Raw genomic sequence first — 19,682 nt, forward strand, 5'->3', positions numbered from 1 at the left:
TTATAATCTCTAATATACAATCTCTCAGACAATCTTTATAAACTGCTTAAAATGTTACTGCTCAGACTGTAATAACATGCTGGTGAGAATTGCTGTATATTTCTAAATATTGCATACGATTGTGTGCACCACTGCACTAGCTGTTAAATATTCTTATTCTTTCCTCTATTGCTGAGATTATCATCCCCTTCTTCCTCCTTCTTAACCTAATTTCTTTCCTACACAACAACTCTAACTGAGATCTTGTTGCCATAGTATTACACCTGCGCATGAGGAACCTCCAGAAATCTTGGCTAATAATGACACCCAGAGAGAGAGGGAATGAAACTTGGAAGATTGTGGTAATATAACGTTGCTTTTGACCATCTGTCCAGCTACCAGCTACCCTCTGCCATCATGTTTGTCACAGTAAAGGTCACCCACTACAGCTTCAGTCATGTTGCTGTGGTTGCTTAAAGGTTACACAATAAAGGGGGGACATGAGGAGCATATCTGACAGTGGGAGATGCTGTATGTGCTGACATATACTGAGCTGATTAGAGTATGCAATAATAGTAATGCACAGGCTGCATCATAATGGCATGGCATATACTTATTTATGCAAGTAAATACACAGTTTAGTAAATCACTGTGTAAGTCAATAAAGATTTTGCATCCACACACGGTTGCTCTTTTTGAATGCAAAGCACTCCTTCTCACAGCTATCTGATAAGTTTATTAAAAATGCATACCACATGCAACATCGACGAAAAATGTCTTGCACATCTGAATAATACTGATCTTTAGGGCCCGAGTAACAAAGACATCAATTATTCAAGATGTTATCCTCTATCCTGCCCACACGCCTGGAAAACAACAAATAAAACACACTTATCTTGTTCATGAGGATAATTCACTGTCATTCACACATCCTGCTTTGATAAGCAAGGGGAATACCAATCCAATGCTTTCCTAAGATAATTAAATGGTCTTTTCTTCCGCCAGCTACAGCTCAGAGGCGTTAAAACATAAGTGACAATGTTTAAGGTGCAATGAAAAATTTAATTTATGAGGCAGAATGTCTGAAATATCTCAGCATGGTAGACTAATGACTGTTAGTCACAAGCCATCTTCTTTTTCATGTTAAAAAGCTAATGAAAGCCCCTATCTTAATGCAGCCATGGTTATGCTTTGGTCTTGCTTTTCACTCATGGTGTAAGTTACAAAGTGGATTTGAGGTCGCTGGACCCAAATGGCTCAAGGCAAAGCAAAGTGGTATAAGCTGCATATATGGGACTTTGATGTGTCAGAATAAGGCAGAATCGCATTGTTGGTTCTATTTATATATCTATTTAAGCCCGTGGCATGAAAGGCCAGAAAAGAAGATTGGCCTTGGCTCTCTCAAACCCCAAAGATAACCTCCTTTTTTTTTTCCACCCGCCTCTCTATTGCTTCATGTTTCACAGCTCCAGTAGTGGCAGTAAAACCTATAATGTCCTCTTAACATCAAGCTCTAGCCAAGGTGATCACACCCTTGGGTGGTGTACTAGCACTTGTCAACACAAGGCCAAGTATCCTCACCTATAATCACAAATGATTACGTCTCCTGTAATGGCAGTATGATGTGATACAGTTACCCAAACGCCTACACATACTGCTGCTTTAAGCACAAATCTGTTTCTCTGATTCCTCTCCTTTACACTCCTAAACGGTCTTTATATTTTAGTTTTCATGCTGGCTGATGTATGTTCTGCGCTAAATATATTGGATTTTTTTGTTTGTCCCTTTGTTAATTTGTAGAAATAAATCATGCTGCCTCCTGTACAAAGAGGGAGTAACTAGGTCTATACAAACCAATACCTCTTTCACTTGTTAAATCAGATAAAGACTCAGGTAGAGATACCAGCATTCAGCTTGACTTATTCATTTGTGAGAGATGCTTCTGAAAAGATGCAGTAACTTGGTACGAGTGCTCCTTCGGTTTCCTTCCTTTTGCTACACTTAAATTCTTTTGTCCCTATGACAGGAAATTAGGTCATGTCTAGGGGGTGGGTCACATACTGTATAATAAAAGGGACACAAAATTAAAGTTTTATTATTTATATCCTTGAAATTGGTTTCATAAGGGCAGATGATATCTCTGCTAAAGGCAAGTGTAGACTAAAAGGGGAAAATAGTATTCTTCTCCTACATTTTATCAATGTAATAACATTTTAAAAGGCTTTAAATGCCTTTTTGTACATTTCTTTAACACTCCAATTTAAATACATATACAGTACATTTCTGTTACATGCAGTTTACAATAAAATGGGGACATATTTTTTTTAATTCTTAGTAATTTTCAAAACCATGAATCCTTGATGTCAGACAGTGGTAGATAAACGCAGGCTTCTCATTAAACGCCAGCAAGTGTTGATTTTGTCCAAACACCGTCAGTTGTACATAGCAGGTGTTAATTTTGTCCGAACAGTCAGTTGTAGATGGCTAACGTTTGCTTCGTAAATTGGTTGAAAACACTGTCTTTGGATGACTTAATGTTTACAGCTGACTCAAACTGACTTCAAAACTAGAACATTGTAAAGGTGTCTTAAATATTAAATGGGCTATGTTTCACTGATAACGTTAAGAGTAAAGTCTTTTAGTGCGACGACTAGCCAATATGTTTGTAGCATCCGACTGGCTTCCACAGTGGGTAAATAATACAGAGTGGATGTGCTTGTCGATTTAATGTAGTAAGAGCTACCATTTAGTAGGTAGGCTGTAAGCTTGACATGCTAATCTTTGTGCCTTACGTCAAAGCAGACAAACTGTGTTTAAGCCATTCCTTACACTCTTGCTCTTTTATTATTGGTTTTGGGGAAAATGAGATGTAATTAGAAAACATAAAGAACCATTCTCCACATGGACACAGAATATAACCCTAATAATGAAACGCATGTAGAGTCACGAAAGTTCCTATCTCTTGGAATATAGCAAGATTAGGCACTTTACAAGCCAGGCAAAAGGTAGAAATCAGGAAAAAAGGAGAAACAAAGAGGTAAGTGAGACAAGAGGAAGACGTAGAAAAGAAGAAGACTCACAGCTTTCAAGCTGCATTGTACAGGTCTGAATGTCCATTGGAAAATTCTTCAAGTCCATAGGGCAGGACAGGACAAGAGTCAGCCTGAGACAGAAAAACAGATTGGAAGAGAGAAGAGGAGCAATAGGGGATGTTAAAAGGCACAAAAGGGCTCAAGGTAAAGACACCAAATAGGTTAACAGATTACAAGAGTGTGACAGTGAAATAAATCATGCTTTGTTTTGCAAAGTATGAAACGGGAGTCAGGAGTAGCCTATGTGTGCAATTCAATAAAATTGGACAAATTAAAAAAACAAAACAGTTTTTCCTTTTTAAAAAGAGTAGATTGGAAAACGTATTGAGTTACTCTACCATTTGATTAGTCGTCGCACCACAGTAATGGGAAAGTAATTGGTGTAGGCATCCCTACTTTTATTTGTTGTGGTGTTAATGCATTAAGCCTTCAAAAAATCCTCGAGAAAGAGAGTGAGAGAGCTACTTGATAGTCTGGCTGGAGGAAAACTGTGTAATTACCTGCTGTAATGCATCGCCCAGAGGCGAGACAAGAGCCGCCAGCAGTACACTATACACATAGGCACCCATTTTCTACTGTTATGATGACACAATATATTTTTCATCAGCTGAAGAACAAACTACACATATCCAAGTGATTGATTCCTGACTTTGGATTAATTGTTGTATTTAGTGCACACAAAAGTGTTTGATCCATGTGCAAAGACTTGCTCAAGTAAATGTTTGCACATCTTTAGTGCACATGCTAGTTTGGTTAAACATCCAAGAAAGTAGCACATATTCCATTTGACGTTTCCGTGCATTTTGTCCACGCCTGCACCCACCACCAAAATAAATATTATGGTGACCTGCGGTGCGCCTATGTGGGCAGAAAGGTAAAGTAGGGGATGTGTGATTGGCAATTCAATCTGCTAAAGTGTGGTCAAGAGCTCATGTTTGAGTGGGATTTGTTTGCAATCTGCTTGCTTAGACCAGACATGAGTTGCACAAGTTTTCCTAACTTTAAATGGCAGAAATGTTCCCAAATAGGCCTCTTTAAAATCACACAAACCACCTACAAATTTATGTCAATTTTCAGCATCTTATTAAAAAAGGCTTTAAAAATTTTAATTTTAAAGAATTTTATATTAAAAAATATTCAAAAATAAACCAACTTATTTACCTGCAGCCTCTTAAAGTAAGGCAACAACAATCAGATTATATCGAAGTAGTTGAATGAAGCCTCATCTCGATTAGGCTCTTCAACTGGCCACAACGATACTCAACGGCTCCAATCTTTAAGGTTTGGGATTAATATCTGTAGTTACCTAATGCTGTATAGAACGCTGCCATCTTGGAAAATCCGTAGTAGCTTGTTATCAGTGGTGACCTCGTGGAAATTGGCTCCTTTCTCGTTTGCAAAGAATAAATCAGGTTTCCAGATAGAGTCCAACATGGATGGATCCAGATCAAGGGAGTCGTCTGGGTATTCGCTGTACGCCAAACGAGGGTCGTTCCAATTTTGCCGTAGAAATACATTGAGCCTGTAGTCCTGTGGAAGAACTCAGGGTAGTTAATGGAAAACAAACCAGCAGTGAAGATTGCAGTACAAATGGAAATCTTAGAAGTGGATCATTCTGCAGTAGTGATTTGAGAAGTTTCTGGAGTCCATTCTAACTGATAATACATTTAAGATGGCCAAAGCTGTTTTACTCTATAGAAGATGAAACCATGATAAAACTTTGAACAGTCTTGGATGGAATATAACTTTAAAGTCTTAAAGGAGAAATCCGGCGCAAAATGAACCTAGAGGTTAATAACACATGGGTACCGAGTCAACCGTTCTCTGGGATATGTTTTCATGCTAATCAAATGTGACCAGTTTTAGTGCAAACCACTAATTAGCTTATAACGCTAGTCGTCGGGGCACTTTGTTTCATATGCAATGATATAATCCACATGACAAAGAAATGGACCATTATGTAGGCTACATGTGTCCATTGTGCTTCATTTCCTTATTGACAAGGACATGACTTCACTCTGATTTGGGGTGCGCTGTTCACAATGGAGGATTTGTTAACCGCTAAAATGTTGATTGTAAGTTAAAAAAAGGCAATTTAATGTGCTTTAAAAATGCTTCTGTGAATATAAATACTACAGTATTTAACTTTTACAAATTAAATTATAATGACCAGTGCACACACTTAATATTATTACAGATGATCCATCATTTTAATGTAACCTTAGTGGTTCCAAATAATAAAGACATCACTCTTGTTGAAATGCCCCTGCCTCACAATATTCATCAGATTCTTGCTAAAGTAACTGATTGAATACTGATTGTTCAATCGTTGCAGCCATGTGCTGCTGGTGAGCTGAGGGTTAGCAATGCAAGCCATGCCAAGGACAAGTACTGAACATAATCACTCCTGCCTGCAGCCAGCATACATGAGTAATTCAATAGAATTCTAATTTGTGCAATTAATTCAAAATTCATCTTTGGGCATTGCACATTGTTCCTTTTTCTTGCTTGTTCACTTCATTTATCAGAATGAAAAGCATGCTTCACCAGCGAACACAATGACATCATTAGTGTTGTCGTTCTCTGGGCTGTTCTGACTGGAGGTCTGACCCTCTGGGCCCCCTTAGATACCTTTAAACAGTGCACTGCTGCATTGTGCTGACCCAGCAGCTATAACACCATAAATGCAGACTTGAGAACAGCCATTTCTCCCTGAACCCCTCGTCCTCTCTTCTATATCCCTTTTCATCCATTTTCTCAATTTTTCATTTTAATTGCAGAGTGGACAGTTCATTATCAGCATGTCAATGACCCATTGGTCTCTGAAGGTTGCACTGTTAAACTCCAGGAAACAGAAATGAGGGACTTTAAGACTTGTACAACTAAACCAATACAAACCATAATCCATAATTATGTTTAGAAACAAATAAACTACAGTGAGATTTTAAATACTGTTTTTCAGAATATGCATATGTCTCTCGAACATATGTGAAGGTCTTCTTACCATTGTAGTTTCTGTGATGGACCCAAAGCTGTTGATGAAAATATTACAGGTGACATTCACAGCTGGGCCTGAGGAAAGAAAAAAAAAACAGACTGCATTTACACATCTTTCCCCTCAGATGGGATTAATGAGATAACACCAGATAAAACAAACTATTATATACTGTGGCTTTTTTCAAGAATTAAGGCAGTTTCTTCATTAAGTTTCATCCAATACGGTCATTGTGGCTGAAAATGTTACTGCAACACAGTCATGCAAGCTCTAGTTCTGCTGTTGAAGAGCCTGCTCTTTAAAGACACTAGAAGAAAGTATTTTTCACAAGCCTTTCTTTAAGTGTAATTGGGTTAAAATAAATCAAATTTACTGAAACCAACCTCAAAACATGTTTTAAGAATAAATTCCGGAGATAACGGTGGGATTGTTAAAACCAAGAGCAAGGAAGGTCACAGAGATGCGTCTGCCCGGTCTCCCCACATTTTGGTGTCTGAGAATATCGGCAGTGTCCAACCCTGACTTTTGGAATCACGTTTATATGTTACTACTTTGCAACAGCACATTAGTGAATTATGTTTTTATTAACCTAATGACGTATAGCGTCATAACGTATTTGCTAAATTTTCACTCACAACTTCATTTGATTTGTTTTTCCCCTACAATATCCTGGAATTAGCACCTACTGCATGGCCTACTTATGACAAAAGATGTATGTACTTTTTAACAGTTAACTAAAACGATGATCTTTTCCTAACCTTAACCAAAGTGCTTTTGTTGCCTAAACAGAGATTTTCAAATTGTGAGGTGTGCATCCGGAGGGAGAGATGTGAGGCAAAGATGCTGCGTGAGGTAAAAGTGACAGGTGCATGCCAGTGTTCTACAAACAGGAAGTTAGTTGTTTTTTGTTTATTTTGCCTGCCTATCAACACTGTCAGCAGTTGGAGCATCAGCAGCTGTGACACACAGCTCATGGATGCAATGATGGTACTTTAAACCCCTTGGCGCCTGATTGCTTTGAATTTGCATCAAAAAAATGTCTGAGTCATAACTCAGTCAAATCTAAACACAGATATGATACACATAATTATAGATTAATTACACTTCCTAGGATATCATTATCCATCACACATAAACATCCATAAATCCACTTAGAAATTATAGAAAAGAGATGCTCCTCATAACTCTTGGTCATATTTTTAAAGTCCAGCTAAAATCCTATTAGTGTTTTTTTTGTCAAGAATAATGTCACCTTTTTTAATTAAGTATTATTTACATGCTGTTTAATGTGCTGCAGCTGAGCAGCTAATTAGCTATATAGCCTGCAAATTGACTTGGCAATGCAAAACTAGGGAGCGGCATCATGAAACCAAAATATATAAAATAAAAAAAAATGTCCCTTTTTTTGGTTTTTGAATAATTTTTTTTCTCTAAGGAGAACACATGCCACTGCTGTAGTTGTCTGGATTATGTCTAAGGAGGGGGCCCACAGTGTCAAACTGTGAAAACCCCTGCCTAGAGTTAACACACAAAGGACTCACTCCCTATGCGTGTGGTACAAAAATGTAGCACCTGTCCTAGAAAAAAAAACATTACCAGTAAACCTACTCCAGACAGCAATTATGTTTCCTTCAAAACATAATTGTGGAAACAGGTGCTTGTGCAGCATGGTAAAATATTATGTATCTTAATTAAGTCAACATCACACTATACCCACTATAATTATAATAAAACTGAACTACACCACTGTGTGTGAAACAAAACAACAAGAACAACAAAACTGGACAAGCTGATGCAATATTTATACTGAGAAGCTAGAAATCTCAGTATCGGATCATAGTTTCGGGTTGGAATAGGATACAGCACATACACATGAGAATGGTCAGCTGTTTAGCTTTCACAGCACAGATCCACTGGTCTTTGTTTTGTTTTGTTTTATTTTCTTGAGGACTACTGTCATGGTCTGCCTTGGCATATATCGTACCTTTGAAGTTGGGTCTGATGCGGGCATCATATCCTGATGTTTTCCCCATGAGCTTGTCCAGGAAGTCAGAGGGTGACAGCGCTGGTCCTGCCCTGCTGGGGGGCTTTATCTCCTCCTTACAGGAGCTCAGTCTGACATTACCCAGGGAGGGAGAAAATGGGGAATCAAATACAAAGAGAAAGAAAAGAGAAGATTTGAGAAACAGCAGAGGAGTGTGTGTGGTATGAGAGGTAGCAGGGTTAAAATAATAATAATGAAAATCCAACAGAATGAGAAGCCAACAGCTATCACCAAGTCAGTAATCGGCAAAAAAATACCCAGCTGTGGATGGGAAAATGAGTGTGAAAAATGACAATGAATGACTTGCCTCAGCTGGCAACTAAAAGCACATCTATTTCACATGTCTGAGATTTATTGCACTTGTTAGGCCCTAATTACAGAGAAGCAAAACAGAAACAGAGGTAAACTTGTTCCTCTCTTGTGCGTCCCACAGTTCGTGCCTTAGCAGGAGTAAGGCTTGACAGATTGATGGCTCAATTGTAATGCTATGAATGTCACACCGGGGAAAGGAAGGAGTTGATACAAGCTTCAGTGAGGCTCAGGCAGCTACTGACAGGAATAACCAACAGACCAGAGTAAAAGTAAAGAGAGAAAGGGAGAAAATATTAAAGAGAGACAGAAGGAAGTGTATAAGGAAACAAGGAAAATGCTCTTTAAGGTTTGCAATGGATTTGATTTCTTACTAGCCCCTGCTGTAGCACAGCTGATTGCACCCCACGCTCTTGATACAATTGTTAACAGTTCACAATCTGTCATGATCTGAAACTCCAAAGTACAGATGGCTGGTTTAATCCCCTCCGAGGCACAGCTTTGCTGATGCCCTGTGTTCTCATGAGTAGGTCTAGCTAGTCACTGATCACCCATCTTACGGCCTCTTAGCTGTATTTAGAGCAACATAAAAAGGTATCGCCAGGGGCTTTTGGATCAAGGAATTTGTAGAGGATATACGTCAAGAGTAAAGCTGAGTTAAGCAATTAGGAATTGTTTGGGAATGAAGCTATGATGGCTATCATTTTGACTACTTCCCTGTGTTATAATTATGAAGCTATAGTTAAATATGGGGGATATTTGAGAATTACTCCACAGAATATTGAGCAACAATACATTTAATGGAGTGGAGTTCCACAACTACACACATTATTTGTGTCTCCTTCAATTGCTCTTAAGAAATTTTATTTATGTTTATTGCCACCCCCCCCCACCCCCTTGTCCACATCTCAGTCTTTCTCACATTATAAAGCTCAACTCTCACTGGTCCCCTGACTCCATTGCTTCTGGCTAAAGTCCACTCTCTAGTGTTGATGATTTTATAGTATATTGGTACTCGTTTCATCCTTCTCCCACACAGCCAGTTACAAACTCACAAAGTTACACAGGGAGATGGATTGATGGTCAGACTCTTACACTTGTAGAAAGCCAATGATAACAAATGTTCTGTCTTGTGTTGCGCTTGTTTTACAAATCTACGCAAAACAATAAAACATCCTGTTTGGTCTCAAGTGTGATTTCTCTGACAGTTGGTCACAAGCTTTCAGAGACAAATGATTGTGACAATAAACGTTGTAGTTTTCGAGATATATTGATAGAAGAAGAATGGGCCTCTTAAACAACTGCATGTTCTAGCAAAGATTTGTGAATGTATTTTGACACAGGCGGCCGATGACTGATGAGAGAAGTCCATTATGTGACATTTCTGGTGTGAAAATCATGAAGGTGGTTCACTACAGTTACAGAACTCAGTTCCCTCAAAACCAAGACATAGCAAGTCTAGCCCATAAGACAAGGTTAACTTCTATACTGTTCATTCATGAGTCAGTACTTGAAGTCAAAACTATTAACTAACACATACACTTCCAACGCAATTTCCAGTGAAATGCAGCCTGGATCTGTATAGCTGTCTGTAAGTCATCTCTGCTTGTTGATGCTAATAAACCGTGATGAAACAAGAAAGTCCTCAGCTGCAAAACATCCTGTTATTTCTATGACGCCTCTTGATACTGATCAAACACAATGGTCTGCACACATGCATTTACAGTATATGGTCAGATAAGGTCTTAACATGCATTATGGAACATTTACATTTAGGCTTTACTTTGTCATTGTTTGGTAACACTTTACAATAAGGTACACAAAAATGTAGTTACTGAGGAACCAATGAGTAATGTGAGTAATGAATGGTTAGTTACTGATTGACTGTGATTCAAGCACTAATGATTAGTTACTGGTAAACAGACTGGTAGCTACTGTTAAATGAATGAGTAGTGAATGGTTAGCTAATTATTAGTTACTGATTGACTGATTCAAGCACTAATGATTAGTTTCTGGTTAACAGACTGGTAGCTACTGTTAAATGAATGAGTAGTGAATGGTTAGCTAATGATTAGCTACTGATTCATATAACAGTAGCCTACCATTCTGTTTACCAGTAACTAATCATTAGTGCTTGAATCACAGTCAATCTGTAACCTATCATTAATTAACCATTCGTTCCTCATTCGTTCCTCAGTAACTACCTACATTTTTATGTACCTTATTGTAAAGTGTTACCCATTGTTTCTACAGTATGTCAGTTCTTGGGTCTAATAGCAAGATTCTCTAAATCTGCAGCATTTCTTTTTTGTGGTTCTGGGTGGATTAATGATGAAACGCTTTTATCTTTAAATTATTTATTTAGGAGCATAAAGACAAGTTCTTCACATTCAGGAACAACTGTATTTAGTTATCTGCTACATGCATATCAAAGGTTTCTAAGTGTCAGAAATTCAGCATTTCTTATTATATGAACATTTTGTTTAGATTTCTGCATAACGACTATTTTTCTTGCATAATGCTATTCAGAGTGTAATCCTAGTTTAAGTGAACTCTTTATGATGAGGTCTACAGCTGAACTTCTCACCCTGTGCAGTGGGAGGAGCTGTGGATTTCTGCTTTCCCTCAGGGCTTACATCACCTCTCGATCAGCCCTCATGCATTTCTAATTGGACTCCTCACTATTGTGTATGGTGTGATGCTTCAACTGTGGCTATCTTATATCATGGAAACAGAAACAGCCCATAATTTTTATCTTTACATTTTTATCACAAACCCATCTGTTTTAAATTTGCATCAAGAGGGATGAATCTTGACAGGTTTTGAAAAACGACAAAACTGGTTGCCCTCCAAAAAATGTCTTCATTGGTAAACAATATACTGTGCAGTATATCTTATGCAATTGGTTTTGGACGTTAGGTCTTTTGAGGTTGATGTTCTGTACAACAGCCGATCTTAAAATTATATCTGCAGTTTTGAGTGACTATAAAACTACAAGTGTAACTGCAAGTGGCTCCTCAGAGCTCTCAAAGCTAAATTATGTGCTTCTTTGTCTGAGTGATTCAATTATTAAGATGCTCTTTGCTGACATTTAATGAGCCTGACCTTTTGCTTCCCTCTACCTCCCTTTCATTTGAGCATCCGTGCCAGACTGCTGTCTAGAATACGTAACAGCTCTTTCTTTCTTTTCACTATAGAGCCAGTTTTGGCAGACACTCTTGTTAGTAAGTGACTTTATTTGGCTCTGACAGCAAAGCTGAATCAACGCTAAAACACAGTTGTGTATAGACATTTAGAAGTAACAGAGGTGATTATACAAATGTAGAATTTAAACAGCTGCTAAGAAATGATTTAGTCCTTGGCATTTCAGTATGCCAGCCAGAACTGTACTTTTTTTTAATTTTTTTTACACTGAGGAGAATCCTAAATAGACATTGAAAACACATTTTATTCTTCGCATCCTTTGCAAATATAGACATGCAAAGTAGCCACACAGACTTAAAAACTCAGTATTTCTGGATAGTCTGTGCTCACAAACTCTAGTGCAGTCTACAGCTCCTGTATGACAGGCAAACACTGTTGTGACAAACCTGTCAAGGCTGTGCTGTCAGCAGATAAACCACAAGAAGCCACTACATGAGCAACTCATCTGTAAAATGACTGCATTTTATTACTGTTTCACCCCACCTGGCTTTAAGCAAAAAATTCAGTCAGCCGTTCATTTTAATCAAAGCATGTGTACACATGACCAACGGCTCAGGAAAACAGCATCTAGTCATTTTCTAGAAACATGGATGCATGACCATGGTTGCTTTCCAATTTTTCCTCACAGAAAAATGCTCCTTCAGCAATAGCCAGTTTTTGGTGGCAAACATTTATATAATAGGTGTATATCCATAATGATCAGGTAAAGATACCTAATCAGGGTGGGTCCAGACACACTATATACTGTATGTGTGCAATCTAACCCTATAGCGACGGACAAGAACAACATCAATTCTTCTCCGCCTCAGAACTACTTCCTGCATTGGCACTGAATGTTGGCAATGGATTTAAACCATGAAGTGTAGATTTGTCCAATATGGATATAATTCCTACAGATACTAGGCTTTTTTGCAGCTTGTGGTTGACATGCATGTTGAGTTCCAGTAATGACGTAAAGTCACAAAGTGGGTAGTCTGTCTCAACGGATGTACATTGCTGGGATGAAGCCTGTCATCCAGGGCTGGATGTCCCTCCCCTCTCACTATCTCCGCTATAGAAGCTTAGTGTTGCCCAGGACGGTTGTGATTGGTTTAATCGTTTTTCCTGTATCCCAAAATAGACAGGTGGTGTAGCCAGACCATACTCATCGCTGACACAGCGCTATGGATACAGGTAAATGGATCCTGTAAGCTAATTTTAGCAGCTCATCATTCAGAAGTCTCTATTAAGGTATGAAAAGTATGTTTGTACAAAGCCAATGATTGAAAGGCAGCATAACTTATACCCATTTCCAGTGTAATACATAATTTAGTTAGAATGAATATATAACCATACACAGTAAAAGAAAAGAAGCTGGAGCTGTCATTCTGTATACAGTATATAAAGCTCAAATGTAAGTGGACATAAATGGACTGGGGAGAGAGGGGTGGGGGTGGCTGAGGAGAGCAAGAGATCAACTTTTCTTTACATCTTACAAAATTCCCTGCTTCCTCTTTTATTTCTTACAACATAAAGCCTCTGTGTATATAATACAAATATGGAATATATACATATTAAATTAAATTTATATAAGACTGGTTGATTGGTTTTCACCTAAACAACAAGCATTTTTGTCTGTAAGTTATCTTATTCTGTTTAACCTCACTAAGACTCAAATTCAGAAGTAACCGAGGAAAAAATATCTCTAATTAGATGGGATGGGATTCTGCCCATGGAGTGCAAACATATTCTTGTAATAGCTTTTTTTTTTTTATTAAGAAGCTGGTGATAAAAAAGCACATCATATCGCACGGCTTCGCATGGCTGTTCACTGTTTTCCTACAAGGAAGCAAGGGGGGATATCAGGCTCATTAGACATCCATGCATGAACATACTAACTTTTTATTGCCATTAGCATAATGGGAAACCGAACAAAACTGCTCTTGCTGCTTGTTGAAACACATTGCTCTAATTTCCTACTTGTCCAATTGCCCTTGACATCCACTTGAGCTGTAGGTATTGCTCTCATAGAAGGGCTCTTACTTTGAGGTTGAATGCAGGGGTTTTGGACAATCAACACAACTTTCTATCAGGCTTACCAAACCATACGTATTGACTTGTGACAGGCCTTTTTATTAAAGTACATTCAACCACAGCATGCTTCATGGTAATACAATGACATGTCATTTTTTTTGTCATGACCTGTGCAGCCCATTGTCTTCACAGTGCTGTATGTGATGGCTTCTGGCTACTGCTGTCCCTTTTGATCAATAGGCTCATGGGGAATGAGATTTGGAGCACACTGCAATTTACCCTTACACATCTATCGTCAATGACATGACCACTGTCACTCCTTCACAGTGACACCTCTAGGTATGGAAACATTGATAGGGCTGTCTACAGTAGAAACCTTCTCACTGAGCCTGGCTAACATCAACGAGTAAACGACATCTGGATGTCCAGTGAAAAGAGGAAACATGGATCACAACTTAAGAATTTGTGAGGATAGAAAACATACTTAGACAACCCATAGGGGCCAAAATGGATGCAGTCAGAATGTAAAACTCCATGACAAAATACATAATGACGCACTTCAATACACTTTCTGTATGTCAACAATAAGCCAGAGTTTAGTAGGACCGATGTGAATGATGTGCAGAATAAAACTCCAGTACAGAGGTCTCCTTTGCAAGGCAGATTACTCTAAATTGTTCCACGGTTTTATGATGTCATGGGAGAAGCTACAGGGCTATGTATATTCAATGTAAAGTAGATAAAATATGAGCTGAATGGATTTGAAATTACTCCTGAATTTTTCAGACAGTTCATTTTTGCATATGACCTCCATCTGTAGAGCAATATCTGTCATTATGCAGTAGCAAAAGACTTAATATGCTGATTACACAAAATTATATACTTTGGCTTCTTTTTAAAGTAAAAAAAAAACACCTCAGTATATGTGTGTATCAGAGTCAAAGGGCTAAACAGCTGGAAGTACAGAAGAACAAAGATAGTTGGCTGATTAAGCAAACTTTAAATAATGGCAGAGGACGATTCCCATTAGATATGGCAGTGTTTACTGGGCTTGCTTTCAATAGCATCCCTATCTTTGAACTATTTCTGTTATCCTCTGTTATCTTTGATCTTTTGTTTTTGTAGTAAAACAATTAGTTCAGCCATGAGCCAATGCTAATGGTAGAATTTACTTCTTGTCAAGGTATATTTAGCTGTCTTAATGCAAAACCCAGGGTTTAATCATTTAGAATAATCCATGCTAGCGCAGAGTAAATCGCAACTCTGCGCCATTGCTCATGCATTCTAATTGTAATGCAATCTTTAATCTTGTGGGAGTGAGACTTGACATCTCTGGACTACCCAACAAAAATTATGTTTCCCTGCTTGTGCCACAGTAATGACAAGGGCACACAATGAGCTGCGGTTTGATGATAGATTTATGCTCATGATGGTCTGTTTCTTCTACACTGAACTCCAACTACCACCCCAGGCTTTTCCCATGCAGCCCTAACTAATCTCTGTGTGACGGCCCTATCCACCGCCAGCATTTAAAGTGGGGTAATGGGTTTGTTTTTACAAATAACCACCAACATATTTTCTTTAGATATGTTTATTCTTGTGCATGCATTTTGGTTAATAATAGTAATCATTTGATTAGAATTGTTAGTGATTTATACCTGTCTTTGGTTTCTCCACATGCTGCTGCTGCTGAGCCATCTGTCAAAGGGAGAGCTGGAGTTTGAAACTGTCCTTTATACTCCACCCCAGGAAGTGGAAGGAACCAACTCTTGGCAGTGGGCAGGGGGACTCTGAACTACAAAATACTTAACAACACAGCAGCATGTGGATAATTTGTTTGGGTTAGATTAATATTGGGTTTTGGTAGTGTTCGTTTCTTTAGTAATTTCTTATGGTTGGTTGTGGGGTTTAATTTGGGTCTTGGTAATTGTAGCAAGTTAAATTTTCTTCCCTTTGTGTTTGGGGTAGGCTAGTCTTGGGGTATATATACCCCTCTCTCCAGTTTCTCTGGAGGTCAGGTTTTGTTATGTTGAAAGGTACCTGGTAGTATTGTTATGTTGACCTCAGTTTTGTTAAAGACCCACTTCTAAGTAGTGATGGGCGAATGAAGCCTTGTGAAGCCTCTGAAGCTTCTTCCTGATTGTATCGCAAAATGATCCGAAACGTCAAAGCATCAAAAACAACACAGTGACATCTGGTGGTCAGTCAGAAATGACAGCGGCTATGAACTCGACACATTCGAACGAAGCTACAACATGAACATAGGAGAGACAGAATGGACACATGCATATGGCATGACATGACTGAACTTGAATTAAATGACATGAACATGACATGACTCAATTAAAAATATAAAGCCTATGTTTGAATATAACATAATATAATAATATAAATTACTGTGATCAGGATTTGAATGTAAGTATGTTTAATTAGGCTAAATATGGATTCAATAAACTGCAGCAACAATTCCATCTTCTACCGCTACGTAGAATTATGTACAGGTGTATGTAAGTAGGCTAATTTCCATTAAAAGGCTAATCAAATAAATTGCAAGCCACACTCATAAACCCTGCGATGTTCCAGTGAATTCTAACGGGCCGTTGGTAAGCACGCAGCGACATGAATCCATGAATCCAGCCAACCCTTCCAGAGTTTCAGTGACGTTCGAAGCTTCGGACGTCATCAGTCACGTGCTTATTTCAATTCGATACAAGCTCCAACACTGCTTCGAACCAGTGTGCTTTGCGGGAGTGATACAAGCTTCGTCGCCTCGGTGTCAAACGTCCCATCACTACTTCTAAGTATTTTTGTTTGAAACTTTAATGGATATAGCTGGCAAAAATAAAACCAACACTTTTCTGAACAACAACCGTGTGTCCTTGCCTATACTGCTTGGTCCCTGACACTCTGGCACTCTTATACATTGTGGTTTAGTGACTTAAAAATTCAGTCCTACTCCATAATTGCCACATCTTCTGTGAAGAGGTTACGACAGGATGCATTGTTCAGGCCACACACATTATCTAGCAAATAAAAAATGTTGTGCTCATCTCAGAAATATCCTTAGATTTAAAACTTGGGGAATTTAAGAAACTGCAGAAATGTCAGATCCATGAGAGCTCACTGTATGGTGTATGCTTGATTCATATACCAGGATTGTAGTAATATAATCTGAGCCTTCAACCTATATTTTGATCTGATATTGTCACTGCCACTGCTGGGTTGTTGTGTGCTTTTGGGCCTTATAGTTTCATTACTTATCAATCCTTGAAACCCAAGTAAATGGAGCCCTTAGTGGATTTATGCTCATCCTTATGTCCCATAACCAACATGCCATTAATTGTGAATTTAACTCAAACACTTCCCAGCAGAGCAATATAGGGAAGTTGAGAAGCCTTGTTTTTGTGAATGTCCTCTGACGTGTGGGACAACAAACAGCTGTGCTCATTGTTACATCCTAGTGAAACGGAATCACTTGTCTTTACTACTCCACTGTGTAAAACAATGAAGGAAAAACCGATCATCATGGTCAACAGCTTCCCAATTCTCTGATTATAACTTTTACAATCCACCAAGATTTGAATAAGAAAAAACAATCTCTTTGGCCATCTCTGTGATAAACCTGAGGAACTGACCTTTCCCCTTAAGGGAGATGAATCTAGCACAGAGCATCCTCAGACCTACCCATCTTCCAGATGTCTTTCTAAACCTCTCTGTATTCAGGCCACCTTTTCCACGTTAAAGATGTGATATCAGCACGAATTGCCTCCTGTCAGTCTCTGTGAAACAGAGCAAGCAGGATTTCTGATAGAGAGAAGGGAGTATACTGACTGCAAAAGATTGCTTTGATGTGTCTGCTTAGGGGCTTTAGATGGTCTGTGGCATTATCCTCATACAGTACTCCTCACCATCAGGTTTGTTTTGTCATGTTGCTGGACACTGTAAAGTGCTACAATAGTTGTCCATTTTGTTCTTTTGGATGAAACAAAATATATTCTAGACTCATGCAAATGGAACCAAGCCTATACTGTATACTGTATATATCTTTTCATCTGTACCTCCAACACTTCTTGTGCTTTCTTTAAGCTATCATAGCTGATGCATGCCAATTTATGCTTCCGTTATGGACCTTGCTGAAAGCTGAACTGCTGTGTTCACATGCAGGGGTATAAACACCATGATCAAAGCAGGATATTGTCTCTAATCTTCTCCATGTACTGCAGTCAAGGTAATGAAATGCAGTGATTAGAGAAGTAAAATTGGATTTTTAGATGCAACCAAACTGGGAATGGAATTGTGTGCGTGCGTGCGTGCGTGCGTGCGTGTGTGTGTGTGTGTGTGTGTGTGTGTGTGTGTGTGTGTGTGTGTGTGTGTGTGAAAGAGTTTCATCAGCTGTATGCCTCCACATGTTGGGGCACTGCATCCCCCAGCCCTCCCATCCTTCTTCAGTTTTAAAGGCCAGTGGGAAATCTCTCCAGCTGGATTCTTACAGAAGTAGTCAACAGTCTGTGTACAGTGAACATGTAATTAGAAGCCATAGACTGCATGACTGTGATGATTAATGTCTTCCATTTGCTAAATGCACTTATATGGATAGAGGTGTCGACTCCCATCAGTCGCAGTATAAATCACATCCTCTGATAGCATATGTTTGTTTTTCTGTTACCCGCAGGTCATTTCCAACTGCAATAATCGTTTTCTCCTATTAGCCATTTACTAACTGCTTTGAGCGATTTATGCAATTGTGTTTTCCCTTCTATATATGGTATTAGCCCTTGGTTAGTCTTCCACAGTTCTGACTTTCCTCTGGCTACTCCCTTATAGTTATAAAATGGTTGCTGCTTATGTAGGAAATAGGGTTTGGTAGCTTTCTCATTTTGCCCCAGGGACCATGGCACCATAGCAGTTACTGCATTAAAAGAGAGGCTTGAGAAAGCCAATGGCCAGCGGGTGAGTCAGTGTGCGCTTGACCCCAGTTATGGTTCACCTGTGCCTTAAACCAAAAAATAAAAGCTACTGGGGTTTTGCTGTCAATCTGTATAGAGAAGTGATGTTTCAGCCCACGAGAAGTAAAGCAGATTGTCATACATAAAATGGTTACCACAAAAACACACAATACACACACACACACACACACACACACACACACACACACACACACACACACACACACACACACACACACACAGACAGCCAATGCACTCTACATGACCCATATTTTGGACATGACAGTGAGGACGAAGGAAGTTGTAGGCATAGCCGATGGCCTGTTTCGCTTGATCAAGCTGCTGGCTGGAACCAACAGCGTCATGACAAAGCCACCATGGAGCTGGGTCTACCAGGGATTTTCTGAATCATAGCCACAAGGGAGGCAGCCTAGAAATGCTTTGTGAAATGCTAGTTTCTCATTTCACTCATGCTGCTAAGGTAGAATTTCACTACGTCTAAAGGTAGAAGTTGGTTTTTACCCTTTGATAAGAATAGACATACACATTTTGGGTTTTGTGTAATTATACTGGCACATTTTTAACCATAAATTAAGTAAGGATGAACTGTATTGTGACAGTTTTGGAGGCAAATGCCAGGTTAACCAGATTACCTATGTAAAGACCACTTTATCTGTATTCAAGATAATTATTATAAAGGTAGTCCACCTTAAGTTAGTGAACCTGTGCCGAAGTTTGCTAACTTCAGGGCAAACCCTCTTTATTTAATCAGGTGGCAAGCAACGTCATCTCATACGGATTGAGATACAGTATCACCTCTCTCCACACATATTTGCAATCAATATTGCAACAATACCCCCACACTCCTATGTATAAGAGCAAAGTAAATCCTTCCAGGTTTTACTGGGGATTGGAATAGTTTTTTGTTGGTGTAATATGCCATAACCTGCAGACATGTGTGACAAAGATTAAAAATGTATCTAAAATGTTTCATTTTCACTATGGGAATTAATGACAACAGCATAACCCGGTGTCATTAACAGAGTGCTTGACACATTATCGAGCGTATCACCCATTTATTGAAAAGCAAACATCTCTCA

General features: G+C 38.8%; 1 protein-coding gene across 2 annotated transcripts in view; it reads right to left on the minus strand.

Moving 5' to 3' along the window:
- The window catches only part of glra4a (glycine receptor, alpha 4a), a 55,385-nt gene that overhangs the window by 14,809 nt on the left and 20,894 nt on the right, over positions 1-19,682 (minus strand). For both annotated transcript variants that reach the window (XM_031303472.2, XM_031303473.2), the window contains exons 2-5: positions 8,051-8,181; positions 6,076-6,143; positions 4,378-4,601; positions 3,060-3,142 (exon numbers count right to left, since the gene is read on the minus strand). In XM_031303472.2, coding sequence (XP_031159332.2) covers positions 3,060-3,142; positions 4,378-4,601; positions 6,076-6,143; positions 8,051-8,181 — 506 coding nt within the window. The remainder of the gene's footprint in view (positions 1-3,059; positions 3,143-4,377; positions 4,602-6,075; positions 6,144-8,050; positions 8,182-19,682) is intronic.

Source organism: Sander lucioperca, chromosome 1, assembly GCF_008315115.2.
Source record: "Sander lucioperca isolate FBNREF2018 chromosome 1, SLUC_FBN_1.2, whole genome shotgun sequence".
NCBI lineage: Eukaryota > Metazoa > Chordata > Actinopteri > Perciformes > Percidae > Sander > Sander lucioperca.